Below are 13,863 nucleotides of genomic sequence, written 5' to 3'. Positions count from 1 at the left end.
TCGATAAATCGAAGGCCGATCGCGAACGCTTGCACGGCATTAATGATCATCAGGCGGCAATCGGGGCACGGGCAATTTCTCGCGAGATTCTGAGAGATCGCGCGGAAACTCCCATTTGGGCGAATGGGCTAGAAAACGAGGAGGGACTGCGCGGAAAGCCACGGGCGCATGTCACTGGAGAGGCCGATTCTCCAATTAGTCTAATTAATGGACTCGACCATCTCGTCCCGTTTCGTAAGGAAGACCACGCGTTACGGTGTAGATGCACGCGGAATGCATGCGGAATGCACGCCTGAAATTTAACTGCCACTCGTCCTGACAGCCTGCCCTCGATTTTACTTATCAGCGCGTGCCAATCGGTAATCCTAGGGTACTTCCAGATACTCTTAATTTCACTTTTCGTGGAGCACGTTCGAGCTCAAAGACCTCTTTTCTGGATTTTAAGATCCGTCGTACGTCGTAAAATTTTAGATGCGTCGCAACATTACAGAGAAAGGAAATCGCTCATAAGTCAGATGAAGAAACCGCAAAGAACTGTGCGTCAATATTTCCGATTTGTTCGATTTACCGTCAAGTGACGTAAACTTCGTCCACGCTGCTTCGTATTACTCCTTCCTGCTCTTTATTAGACATTGGTCGCGTGTTCTTAAACGTCCTTCTAATTCGCATATCTGCCTACGAATTATCCATTTGACCCTGCGACATAAATTAGCGGCCAGGGTTTGCCAACAAAAGGGGCGCCGTCTTTGGATGCGAGTTGTTTCATATTTTCGCTTGTGACCTTTCCCTGGGCATTTAACGCGTATTCTAAAATGCCGCCCTATGATGAAATTACGAATGTAAACTTGACTTCGACTTTTACATAAATCTCGTTCTCGTGCAATGTTATAAGCACGAGTCCTCGTCGGTGGGGGCAGATGCACTCACGGCCGCGGCGGTTCGTCTAAGTTACCGCACACATAATCTCATATCTCGTATCATGCGTCCACTTTATGATTCCAGATTCCGCGTTAAAGATCCGCGTTGTGACGGCCGCTGTTTCAGCGGCCGAGGGATGCGTCACTGGATCGCGCGCATCGTCAATTGTCAACAATTTGTCTCTCTTCTGTTATGGGGCGCGATTATTCATACACGTTTACACCTGCTTGTATGTAGATATTTTGTTCCCCTCCCCACTATTGGGACAAAAAGCCGCACGGCACCGTTGTTTGGTGTTTAATTGCTCCCCCGACAAAGCGTGTACGTGCATCGGTGTCAGAAGTAAGGTCAACCCGGGAGATGCTAAACCGCGCTTATGTAAATTACTTTGCATATACTCCGTGTACTTCCCAGGCTGACCTTATTCCCCGCCCGAAATTACGTACACGAAAAATTTGCATGTGTTTAGAAGAAGGCCTATTGATCCGCTGCGGTGCGCTGCCATTCACGCCCTTTAAATCTGGTCCTGTAAACGTACCGCGTTAGGCCAGGTCAGCAACCCATGCATTACGGTGCGTCTTGCTACGCCTTAGAAGAAAGGGTTCGCGGCTTTTTCGAAGTGCTTTCGATGCCGAGACTGCCTCGCAGGAAAGAAATGCAGTCTACGAAGTTTTCTATTCCAGAGTAGGTGTTTTTTCCCTCGGAAAATTACGAGCTAAAATCCACGCCGCGAAGGGGTTGAAATTCTTATTTCAAGTTTTGCATCAGACCCCGACTCGTCGTAAAAACACCGCTGGCTTGTTAATTATCTCCGACGCGACCCAGAGTCCTGGGAGGCAAGGATTTTGCTTTTTCCAATCCGGTTGTCCTGCTTATTTCCAGAATTTGGTTCTCATTGGTACTTTATTGAGAAACAATTTTTTTTTCACGGGGAATTCTTGAATTATCGAGTTATTTTGTGGACCTTTTTGTTGGTACTTTAGGTCAACATTTTGAAAATGGCTACGTGGAATTATGGGTTTTGAAAAAACTTAGTATTAATGTTGAATACCATTCCGTTAGGATTGTAAAAGGCATCGTCGCTCTCGGCGCTAATGAATCGTCCCTGAATCGACGTTTGATGATTGTCACGTCAGGGAAGAAGGCCGCAAATCTGAAATCGTATTGATACGGAATGTGGGTTATGTCCACATCTGACCCCTCAACTCGAGGACAAAGACGGACGGTTGGTTCCGATGAAATATAGACGATTTGGCCATGCCCATAGATTAGAGATCACGATTTCAGCATTTGTTCTTTTCGACGGGTGGTCGTCAGATTTAGGGAATGCGTCGGGACAACGCGTCGTATTTACAGATCTTGTATGTTTAACCGCGTTCCGGACAAATATTTAAAGTCGGCGTTTCGAAAAGAGGACTTCTATGTAAAGAAATATTAATAAATAATTGTGTAAAATTTTAAGCTCCTTTTTTTTCAATATTTACTGTTGCGTTTATGCAAGAAACGGATTAAATTAATAACGGGTCAGCAATTCCGGTAAAATCGATGGAACTCTTATTCCTTGGCACGTCTCGGCCGTTTCGCGAATATCTGAAAAATTCACGAAGTTCCGCTTGGCGAGACAAGCGGAGAAAAAGAGAGAAAACGAGTAGAGCGGAGTTTCGAGTGGGCGGAAGCAGTAGTTATCTGAAAAACAACTCGGCTTTGATGTTTCCGAGGATTAGTCATCGAATCTCTTGCACGGTTTTCTTCGGGAATAGGTAGAACGCCAGCAATGACGAAGAATCGCTCTTCCTATCAAGAATCCGATTCGGGATCACGACTGGTCACTGTTCCCGGCAATACGTCAAATCGCTGTTTTGTCGATTGGCAGCTAATTGCAAAAACAACACATGAGGTCATTATTAACACATATTAAAGCGGAATTAGTCTGGACAGAACACAATCGGAAGCTCTGGGAAGCAGGTGCGCGGCCCAACTCACTTTGAGAGTAATCGTGTGTCGTAAAAATATCTTATTTTAATTCTCTCGCTCCCAATTCCATTGGAAACGCTTTTCACGAGTCTCGGATTATTGACGTAATTACCGTCGAATGCTAAAATTTTTCTCTCCTAAGTATCATAACCGATGTGGTAACGGTATCTACTTAACGAGGTTGGCTTATCAGGGCGTGTAGTTACACCATGGATGTTGCAGTCAACAATTGTAGCAACTACTATTATTTTACTTTATAACATCGGCAACGAGGCGCCTTAAGATCATACCTTCTGAATTACAGGAATTATTGATTAATTATACCGGACTACAAAATTATCTTTACGAATCATTTAAATTTGCGTTACTTCTCGCAACGGCATTCCAAGATTACCCTCTGGTATTATATTGCGGAACGGTGAAGCTTTCAGTAGTCGCGGTTATCTGTCCGTGTAACCATTTCTCGCTTTTTTCCCTTTTGACGCGAATCCACGTAATGCGAAAAAATCGCGACTTCTCGGAGGAAAGTTTTATCCCTGCGGAAGGATGACGCCGGCTGATCGTTTCGTCGTTTCGCCGGCAAACCATCCCTTTTGTACGCGACATCGAGATGCTAAACAGGAGTGTCCTTTGTTATAACGTGACAAATTGACTCAATGAAAGAACCACAACGGGTCGAAAGGCCATTAAACGCGATCCGTATTATCGATGGAGCCGCGTGTCGTCTTAGATTGAGTCCTCGGTTTTTCGAGGCAAGTTAACTGCCTTTGAGTCGACACGCATAAGACACAAGACTGTAGTCGTTGTTCCATTAATTTTCTACGTACGCTTCCCGGCAGACTGCGAGTTGTTTTCGCGTTGACGCACACCGACGCGATAGTTGAAAAATCCACGGATGCGTATCCATTTGCGCATCACCTACAAGTTACTCAACGCGAATGAATAAAAAATGGATCTAGGAAATGACGATAATGAAGAAACGAATTGATGAAGGTTATGGAGAAACTTCATCAACCGGGATGATCGCAAATTGCGAGGTTGATATCGATACGTATAGGTTCATCGATGGTCATACACGAGTCCGATTTGTGAAAAGAATTAGAAGTGATAAGCGGTGCTTCGAGATCTAAGGATCTAAGGATCACGGTATCGACTTCAGGGTACGAAGAAATATGGTCACGCTTTCGAAACTATCTTTTCAAAATATAGTATACATATAGTATACATACAGTATACATATGGTCGAGGTTTTTTCAAGATCTACGAATTTCATGGAGCATGTATAAATTTTCAATTCTTTTGTGTTGTAATTTTCGATTACGTACACAAACACAATTGTATGCATTTTGTGAAGAGCGCGTTGTAGTACATTTATTAACATTTGCGCAAATTTCTTTTTCGGTCTTACAATTTTCTGCAAAGTTTTGGATACTTTCGTACAAATTCTCACTTAGAAATAATGTTTCTCGGAATATAGCACATGCGTCTGATTTTAATATCAGGTGTTGCTATTCCTGGTTTTGGTATATAATTATATTCGAAATAACGTAACATTTTGAACAGGGTACATTTATTATCATAATAGCATTTCCATCTCGAGTATTTCTCATTGTTCCATCTCATTCTAGTATAGAGTATCGCTATTTGAACCATTTGAAGCCTTTCTTTCCCATTGTTTTTTAAAGGGAACATGGGACGGTAATAGGTGTAAATCCGCATGTTACGAAAGGGATCCGATTTACAACGTGAAACGCTTGTTTAATGTATTCTCCTTTACAGTAAATTACTATTTATACTCATCTTTTTGTTTTAGCATTAACAAAACTGGCGTAAAAGTTTTCATTGGTATTAACGTTATTACCAATAAATGGTTTAAGAGGTTCATAATTTGGAATCCTTCCTTCTTAGGAGCTTAACTCGATCGACGTCTTGTCTCTCCTATTCCGTTCTACCTCATATGGGAGAACGTGCGCGATACCGCGCGTGATAGCGTGCAGAAGGAGGCTCTGGTAAAAATCTAGCGGCGCAAATCGGTCGATCGGCTCGGCAAGGTGCACCTTCGTTCACCTGCGAATCACGGCGCACCTGCGTGCTGCGGCGACTACGTGACGCAATCAGCGCGTAAAATCGCCACGCGTTAATCCCTCGCGGTTTTCTATCGGGGCCCGATCGAAGCCACCGCGTACTTTCGCTCGCGATTTCCCGCTACCGGCGAAGGGAACGCGTCGACGAAACGCAATCGGCGACGATGATTGTCGACCCTTGACTTTGGCGACTTTCGACTCTCGTCTTCGGGGCCGTTATCATCGGGTCGCGTATCTTTGCATGGCCTATCGGCGGAGAAACTTTCCGTTTCTTCATTCCTTCCTTCCTTTTTTATATTTGTTTTTCTACATCTTTTTTTTATCAACACGGTCTAACGAAAAGCAGAGTCGATACGTCGACGTCCATCATTGGGCATTTCATCCGATTGCCGCAACAAAGAAACGTAACGTGAAAAGAAGATTAAAAAACGTGAATAGGACTTAGGAATCATTGGCTCTCGATATTCCCTATCTCATTGCGCGTTTCTCTCATAGGCACCGTGACAACGCATCGGAGCAACGAGATCGTTCCTTCCCGTGACACGTCATTTCGGAGCTCCACGTGCGGAGTCACCCGACTATTGACAGTGAATACAAAATGTAACTGCATATCGCGATTAATTCAGTTGCCGAGGTGTCGCCTGCGGAGCAAATGGTTAACATCGCTGAACGATTACCTCCGTGCGCGCCATTGTAGATTCTTCGAGCGAACAACGAATTATCTCCCAAAGGACGCCGAATCCATCGCTGGCTTCGAGTCTTTGGTAGCCCATTTAGGGCTGAAAGCCGCGAATAATGCGAACCGTTCGGGCTTTGATTGCGATTCCTTCTCGTCGACCGCAAAGGGTGAATTCCTTCTCGCTGGAATTCCTCGGGCCGCGAGGTCCGCTCGTCCTCCAACCCAACCTAACCTAATCCAACCTCGTCTAACCTAACTTGAGGAGCCTCGGTTGCGGCGCCGCCTCGCTCCTTCCAACGCAGTACTCGTTGTGCAACGGACGCATCCAGAGGCGGGGTTGTTCCGTTTAATTTCTATTCAACGGGCGGGCACCGGGGGGCCCGTACGTGCTGGCCGGCGCGCACGCGCGCATGCGCGGCCGCTCGCGGCGAGTCCGTGACATATCGTGGCGAGATCCAGCGAGGAGGCCCGCGCGCGCCGGGGTGCCCGCGTGTCCCCGTCTCTCGGGCGCGCGGCTCAGTTAGCACGAGGCCCGCGATCAGTCAGCACCGGCCATCGGTGCGCGCGCAACTCTTCCGGGCCCCGAGACCGCCTGCCGACTGGCGCGCCCCCGACCGTACCCTCGTCCGAGCCCGAGTGGCGAGCGCGCACGCGCACCGGCCCTCCGCGGCGAGACGCCACGCGCCGCCAATGTGGGACGGAGAAACGCGCTAATTCGGTTACCGCTAACGACATTAGGAAGTCCGCGGTGCCGCGGATAGTGCCGCGTTTACCTCCTCGCGGTGCGGACCGATCGCGCGACTACCTGCCGAGAAGCGGGGAGAGAGCGGACTCCGCGCATCGGAGGCGAGCGGCGCGCGCACCGGCGTCCTAACCTGGGAGCCGACCCTGGTGTTAGGTATTGCTTCTCGTCGGATCCCCCGCGGCATGCTGGGACGCGGAGGGGAATTTTGCCTCGAAGCGCGGTTTTTCCTTTCCTCTGCGATGGGGAGAGGGGTCAGTGGGAGGATGGACGTAGTGAGCGAGGGTTGCGAGAGTGGGTCGACTGGATCCGGCTGGGCCCTGATTAGACCTCGAACGGACCTTTGGGGATGGAGTGGATCAAGGATGCATCAAAATGGACCTAGGGTGGACCTTGACCGCACCTTGACTCCACTTCTCCTGCACCGCGAATACGGCGGTTCTAAGGATGCACCCGTTATTTTCCGCTCATCCGGAACAACCTTTGTAGAAAGAGTCGAGTCTTCGGTGACCTCGCTTTCCCTCCCAAGGCCGAACGATCTTTGGGTTCGAGCCTTATATTTGGAAGGGTGACCGGAAAAACGGGATTTACGCGGTCTCCTTAGGGAGACGGAGAAAAGGTTTACACAGGTCGTCGGGGGACTAAACCGACCCCGATGAAGATATATTGGGGGGGTAATTACTCCGGTATTGGATGTCGGAAGGCCGCAAGGTCGAGCCGGTAAACCGGATATAAGAAAAGTTGGCACGGAGGGGAACGCCGATCCCTCGGGAGACCCGTTCTCCCGAGTCCCGAACAATGAGTATCGCCCGGGAGTGCGAACTTTTCTGGGCCGAGCTCTTGATCTCGGCTACGGTCACAGTTACCTTGAGCGTATAGCGGCTGTCGATGGATCGATCGAACCTTGACAAAAGACGCCGATATCGTGGATACGGCCGTTCTGGTCGGCTTTTGTTAAAGTGAAGCACCGAATTATATCCCAACGTAGATACCGGAAATAATATCCGAAATTCTGCGGAGAATCGTCGCACTCGCGGCTCCCTTCCATGGGCGCTCGTTCCTTGTCGTTTCATTGGCTCGACGTTCGGCAAACTCGGAAATCCTTTTTTCTATCAACTTCTGTTTAAGCTCAGATATTCATTGAGGCGACTCTTTTTTTCCCCAGACGTAAATGCCTTTATTCTGGCGATAAGTCGCCCCTGGCATCGATTACTGGTTTGCGTAGAGGAAACGTTTGCGTTTCCTATTTTCTGTGGATTTTAATCGGCGCTCAGGATTCCAATAACGCAAACAACCTCTCGGATCGAGGATGGGTCGGCTGAAATCTCGCCGGAGAGTAACGAGTCGAGAATCCGCCCACGGATCGACATGCCCGAACGAGTTCTCGTGGAAGCGAGTAGCCATCCACTCAAGGAGATCCACTCTCGCGCCCCGCACTGTAAACATTGTCTCCGCGACTTGCCCCGAACAGGATTTTCCACCTCTGAGTTATTTCGAAGGGTTTGCCTGACTTGCTCTCTGTGCACAGGACTGGAAGAACGGGAGTCTTCCTCGGGGATTTCGAAATCTGATAATTTTTCGATTCTTTATTTATTTATTTATTTGTTTGTCTTTTTGTCCGGGGTAACGCTCGCGGAACGCGCCAGTCCTTTTGTCTAGCTGTGCCAGCAAATGGGGAATTGATTAACGTAAATTGAGAACGAGTAAAATGTCAGCGGTGAAACGCGAAAATCAATTCCCCTGAGTTCCTCGTGGAGACCTACTTTCGCACATCGCACAATAAGCATTGACTCCACAATTCGCTCTAAATGACTCTTGTGTTCGAATAACCGGGATTTTGTCGCCTTGGAACGGCCAAGAATGTCTGGAATATCAATAGCTCCTTCGCGCTTAGGAGAAAAGACGTTTTCTACCGGGAAATACGTAATTAATGGGCAAAAATGGATACGTCGGAGCAGGGCTAAACTTAAGTGCAGTCGATGTAAATATTGATTTATTCGTTTCGGCCTAGTTATCGGGGAACAAACAATGCGTTTATGTTCCTCGGAGAAGTCGCCACTACAATGTGCTGCCTGCAAATTGGCCCGTAAATGTACGTTGCCGTTTGTGCATATATTCTCGTTAGTCGGTTCGCAATATTTTTGCAAATAGTATTTCACCGCGATGATAAAAAAGACGGCTAATAGTCGACTAATAGGTACGATCAGGTCTAAAAGAAATCGCGAGTTCGAGTAAATTAATTTCTTACGTATCACGCGTCGGCTTCTTTGTGACATACTTGACAGTCATTATCCGCGATCAAATTATTTGTTAGTGTGCGATTATACCTCGTTCTGGGGACAATATTTTTTATTAAAGTTCCCATCTACGACGATAATCGACTACGGAATTAAAAGTGTTCAGTTTGTAACGTTTTTATTGCAAGTGGTTTTACAAATCTTTGCATTTTCTACAAGAGATCGCCGGTCAAATTTAGAACACGCGATTTCAGTACTAGGAAACGATGCAAGTAGATTGAGCGCGATTGTTTTCTCATCAACGACAATCGACCGCTAAAATCAAAGTATTCAGTTTGAAATGTTTCAATTGCAAGAGTTTTTAAAAATCTTTGCATTTTCTACAGCAGATAAACCGGTCAAATTTAGAGCACGCGACTCCAGTGCTCGGAGGTGGTGCAAGTAGATTGATAGCGATTGTTTTCGCAGAACACTCGGCGGTAATTCGAGTAACTTAATAATCCCTTGCAGAACTTGACCGTTCGTCTCGCGAGCGTAAAGTTTCGCCTAGTCGGAAGCATTTCCTCCCGGAGAAGTTCGGAGGGATTCTCCGGGGGATCGGAAGTCCTGCAAATTCCCAGAGAGTTTCCGCACGGGCCGGGATTAAATTCTTGGCGTATCCCGGGGATATTCGAGGATACTTGCCGACTGGCTTTCCTCTCGAGTTGTCCTCGAGAATCATGAGCCAGTGGACGCGATTCGTCCACCGCCAATTGAAGCCGAGACAAACCGAGGCCGTGTCTCCATTCGATCGTCCATTAAGGGCGTCCTTTCGTTCGCGGAACCATCGGTAATCGTCGTTCTTCCAGGTTGTCCCAAATGACGTCACTGGCGAGTTGCTTCGGAGATAACCGTCGATTATGATGCGCGAAACCGGTGCCCAGTCATCGCTGTTATATAGGAATTTTTGAACACAAAATTTAGCAAAAAGTGAGGTCACGATACATTTCGAAGTCCTTTTTCGCGTACATTTTTTGCTAAATACATATGCCTGCAAGAGTTTGCGAAAAACGTTTTAAATGATATGAAACTTTTGAAAATCAAACTTAGCTGAAAGTGATACACCTTGATGTCTTTTGAGTACATTTTTTTCCATGTACATGTGCCTACGAGGATTCAGAAAGAATATTTAAGATAAAATACAATAGAATTTTTTAAGACCAGGCATACTCTCACACTCTATCATACTCTTCGAAGACGCTTTTCGCGTGTATTTTTTGCGAGATATCATATACCTACATATACCTACAAGAGTTCGTGGAGAATGTTTAAGGTAATATCGATAATTCGGTTATTACCTTAATATCGGCCGACTCTACCTCGCGCTTTATGATTTGCAATAATTTTCAGATCGTTACGTGCCCATTACGGTTCCCCATCCAGTTGATTTCTTGTTGTCATAAATTATAAACCGCTGATTTCATTTTCCCTTATTACCGGAGCTCCGCGAGTCGCCCGACGTGAATCAATATCCATGACGGCGCGTCGCGAATAATTCGCGCAAACGCTTACGGGAATTACTTACCGTGCTCGTGATCTCATGAAAAGAATAATGACCTTTTGTCGGATTTTTCTGGGTTTGCGCGCGTATGTTCATACGAACGCAACATGTCTGCGCGCTTATCATATATCGCAATTTCTAGGAGTGACGCCGCACCTCGGGAGCGACTCGAATAAAAGTGACAAAATCGCTAAAAATTCCGATGTATTTAATTCCGCGAATTTCCAATCTTCTTGCATCCTGATAAAAATGCCCATGTAAATGTACATGCTCAATCGTTGGTTATTTTGATGCCGCGATAAATTACGATAAAAATACATTGTCTCTATAATATCACATTCAGCATCTGAGTTAAATTATATAAAATTATAATGTAATATTACATTAAATTCAAGTAAAAATGCCCCAATGCGGTAAATATACAATGTTAAGTGTATTCATACGTTTTCTAATTTGTAATTCTTCCATTTAACGTTTTTCTATTTGAATCTTAACTTATGAAGTGTATCAAAATGCATGTAAATTTCCATCGATTTTTATTGGTGCAAGCTCGAACTGACTGGGCCTTGTAATCCGTATTAACGTTTCGATAATTATACGAATGGTAATATTTATATATTTCGTCCTCGTTCTTATTTGCGGCGAATTACAGCCTGCTGAGTTCTAGTTAATTCTCGTTAGTAAAGCTCTAACTCATTCGACGTGAATCAACATCTATGACGGTACAACGCGACGTAAACTCTCTCTGGAATCAATTATCGTTACGTCAGGAAGAAATAATGACGTTTGCTCGAGCCGGGCAATGTTTCACCTCGATGGGCGGACAAAAGAGTCTCTTATGACTTCATCGAAGAGACGGCAGAGGTCGAAAAAGAACGGGAAAAAGTCTTGGGCGCGTCTTTGCTGAACTTGACTGGACACTGTCGAGCCACCGGTGACGTCATTCGCAAATAGCTACACATGTATATCCTCCGATAATTCGCACGTATATCAATGTCGCCCTTCCCATCTCCCTTTGTTTGCGAGACGGATCGACACCACCGTTGTCGTCGCGAAGTCTGCTATACTTTTGCTATCCGCCATCGGGTCCAATTTATTACCCTTAAGTCGAAGGCGAGATATTAATTTAGTAAAATTCCTCAAATCAAAAAGATTTAAGTGGCAATATCTTTCGAAAAGGGTAGCATGCTCTTTATTCGATGTAATATTTAAGTACATCATATATTTCGATTTTGTTGCGGAATTCGCGTGAAATATTTTGCTCGTCACCCCACCCGGGTTACGTTTCAAGTGCGAAACCGTAATTATCGGGAACGTAACGGTACCGCCCCCGCTTTCCCGATATTTTATGAGCAACAATTTCTACCGATGTACTCCTCTTCATTTGACGAATTTCGTTGAATGCGCGCGTAATTAATTTCCATGGAACAAACGCACTTGCGCCCTTGCATGACTCCGCGTAGTCGTTCAAAAACGGTCTCCACGGGAGGTGTGTATAAATACGGAAAGCTCGGTTGCGATAGCGGATCACGTGGAAGTTGTCCTCTGATGCAAATCGGCCGGATAGCGTTGCAACCGCGTTGCGTAAACGTCACCGCGGAGCAATAGCGCGGTCAGGACGCGCTTCGAGGCAGACACGCAAGGAATCCCTACGTCGACTTCTTCTCCCGGGGAAGAGGGGTTAACGCGAAGTCGACGCGCTTTCTTTCCCCACGGAGACGAAATCCGCGACGAGGTCTTGGGGGAACGATTAAGGTTAAACGCCTTCCTTTCCGCCGCAGGTGGGTCCCGACGAGACGCGCGGTATATCGAAAGCAAGGCTCTAGAGGTCCGACCGGGTCGGACGTCGAGCAGCCGAAGCCATTTGATCATCGGAAACCAATCTAGAGCCACGGAGGGACGAAAGCCCTGAGTCGCGAACCGTGAAGGCCGAAAAGCTCGACGCATCGAACTCCGGCCGACCGGACGACTCAGCTGGAACCTCGAGTCGAGGGAACAACGATAAGCGGACGGAACTCGGGAATATTTGAACCATCTTTCGGAGTCTGGAGAACGCGGGAGAGAGCTCGAGTCATCGACTTTACGAGGAAAGACTCCAGAGCTTGGAAACTTCGATTCTTGGGAACTAGGGATCGAAGAAGCCTATCTTGGTTCCCGGAAGGAGGGCGGACCGGAGGCGCCGAGGTGAACATCCAGGCGTTGGAAACACGTGGAACGATCGAATTGGATGAAGGAACGAGTCCTATGCTCGAGAAGATACAACAAGAAGGTTGCGGCCCAGAAAAGATCGTATCTAGGAGAGGCGATAGTCCGGTGGAAGGTTCTCGGCATGATCTGGCCGCGCAACAACGGAATAGAGCAAATAAAGGCCTAGTCCAGCCAGGAGGTGCACGTCCTTGGCGCGGCCCAAAGATCGCGTCTAAAAGCTCTTACGGTGAACTTCCGTCTTGCCTCGTAGACTCTAGTCAGGACGTCGACTCCAGTCCCAACTTGGACCGACGACTAAAGCCTCTTTGGCTTCTTCGGCCGTGACTCGCGGGACGAGTCCGGCTTGATTCATCGGCCAACCTCCGAGGGGTCGGCATAAGAGTCACCCCGAAGCGGCATTACAAAGGACCGAGAATAGCGCCCAACGTAGACACCGTGGCTACCCTGTACGTCATGGAGTCCGGGGGCCACAAAGTGGCCCCCGCGCCCACCAGAGTCAGGAAGGTCGACTACAAGGGGATGACCGACGCCGGGGGCGGCGGGGGCGGAGGTGGCGGCGGGACGCATATTGCAGCCACCGTGAAGAACACCGTTCGCAGACTTCTAAGGCGAACCAAGAGCCATCGCGACGCCCCGGTCGCCAACGGAACCACCACCACGACCACGACCAAGACTACCGCCGCCGCGACCAACATCAGGAACTCCGCCAATGCCGCCGTCGTGGCGAACGATGTCAGGAGGTCGCAACCCCCGCCGCCCCCGCCGCCCTCGCAGAACCAGAACATCATGGGAACTCGCGTCAGCAGGCGTCACTCCAGAATCCGGACTCGACTGCAGGTACGTACCACCACCGTGTCCACGATCTGGATGTAGTTTCTCAAAGAAGCGCGAGATTCGATCCCCTCATTTTTATCGAATCTCGCTCAGAGGAGGATACTTTCCGCGTTCAGAATTTTCTGCGATTTAGGTTTTATTGGCGCCGTCCTGTAATCCGGGATGCTTGTCGCGGAATCGTTGCTCGACACCTCGCTTTTGCCACATCTGCGCGATGCGTAAGAAAGCTACAGATCGTATCGGACGTTTCCACGTTTATAGGGGATATGAAAGTGGCGAAGTAGGAGGCAATCGTTTGTGACACTTTTTCCGAATAGGGTACACCGAATCGTTTAAAATTGTGCATCTTGAACGAGGAGGTTCTAAGGAAGGTCCCGATACTCGGGGGATTTCTATTTTTATTATAAAAATTAAATAACGTTTATAAACAAATTTTACAAAAGGAAATTTCATGCATGTCGGGAGCTGCTTTATGACATCTATATTCACGTGGTAAGATTTCAATCAATTGAATACACCCAGTTTGGAGAAAAGTGTCATAAACGAGGCTCCTCGCGTGCTACTTTCGAATCACCTTATATCTTAGGAAACCGGGTGTACGTTCGTTTACACCATTGATATTGTATGACGTGAAACTGAGCATTCGA

At 47.4% G+C, this 13,863-nt stretch overlaps 1 protein-coding gene across 1 annotated transcript in view; it reads left to right on the top strand.

The window, feature by feature from the left end:
* Nucleotides 1–13,219, top strand: part of LOC111674025 (protein FAM117B-like) — a gene marked incomplete at its 3' end in the record, with an annotated part of 56,836 nt that extends 43,617 nt beyond the window's left edge. The window contains exon 3 of the mRNA XM_023432762.1: nt 11,956–13,219. Coding sequence (XP_023288530.1) covers nt 12,836–13,219 — 384 coding nt within the window. The remainder of the gene's footprint in view (nt 1–11,955) is intronic.
* Between the last annotated feature and the right edge of the window lie 644 nt (nt 13,220–13,863).

Source organism: Orussus abietinus, unplaced genomic scaffold, assembly GCF_000612105.2.
Source record: "Orussus abietinus isolate OABI.00-Male unplaced genomic scaffold, Oabi_2.0 scaffold433, whole genome shotgun sequence".
Taxonomy (NCBI): domain Eukaryota; kingdom Metazoa; phylum Arthropoda; class Insecta; order Hymenoptera; family Orussidae; genus Orussus; species Orussus abietinus.
The sequence above is the reverse complement of the archived record's forward strand: the minus strand, read 5'-3'. Positions and strand labels throughout refer to the sequence as shown.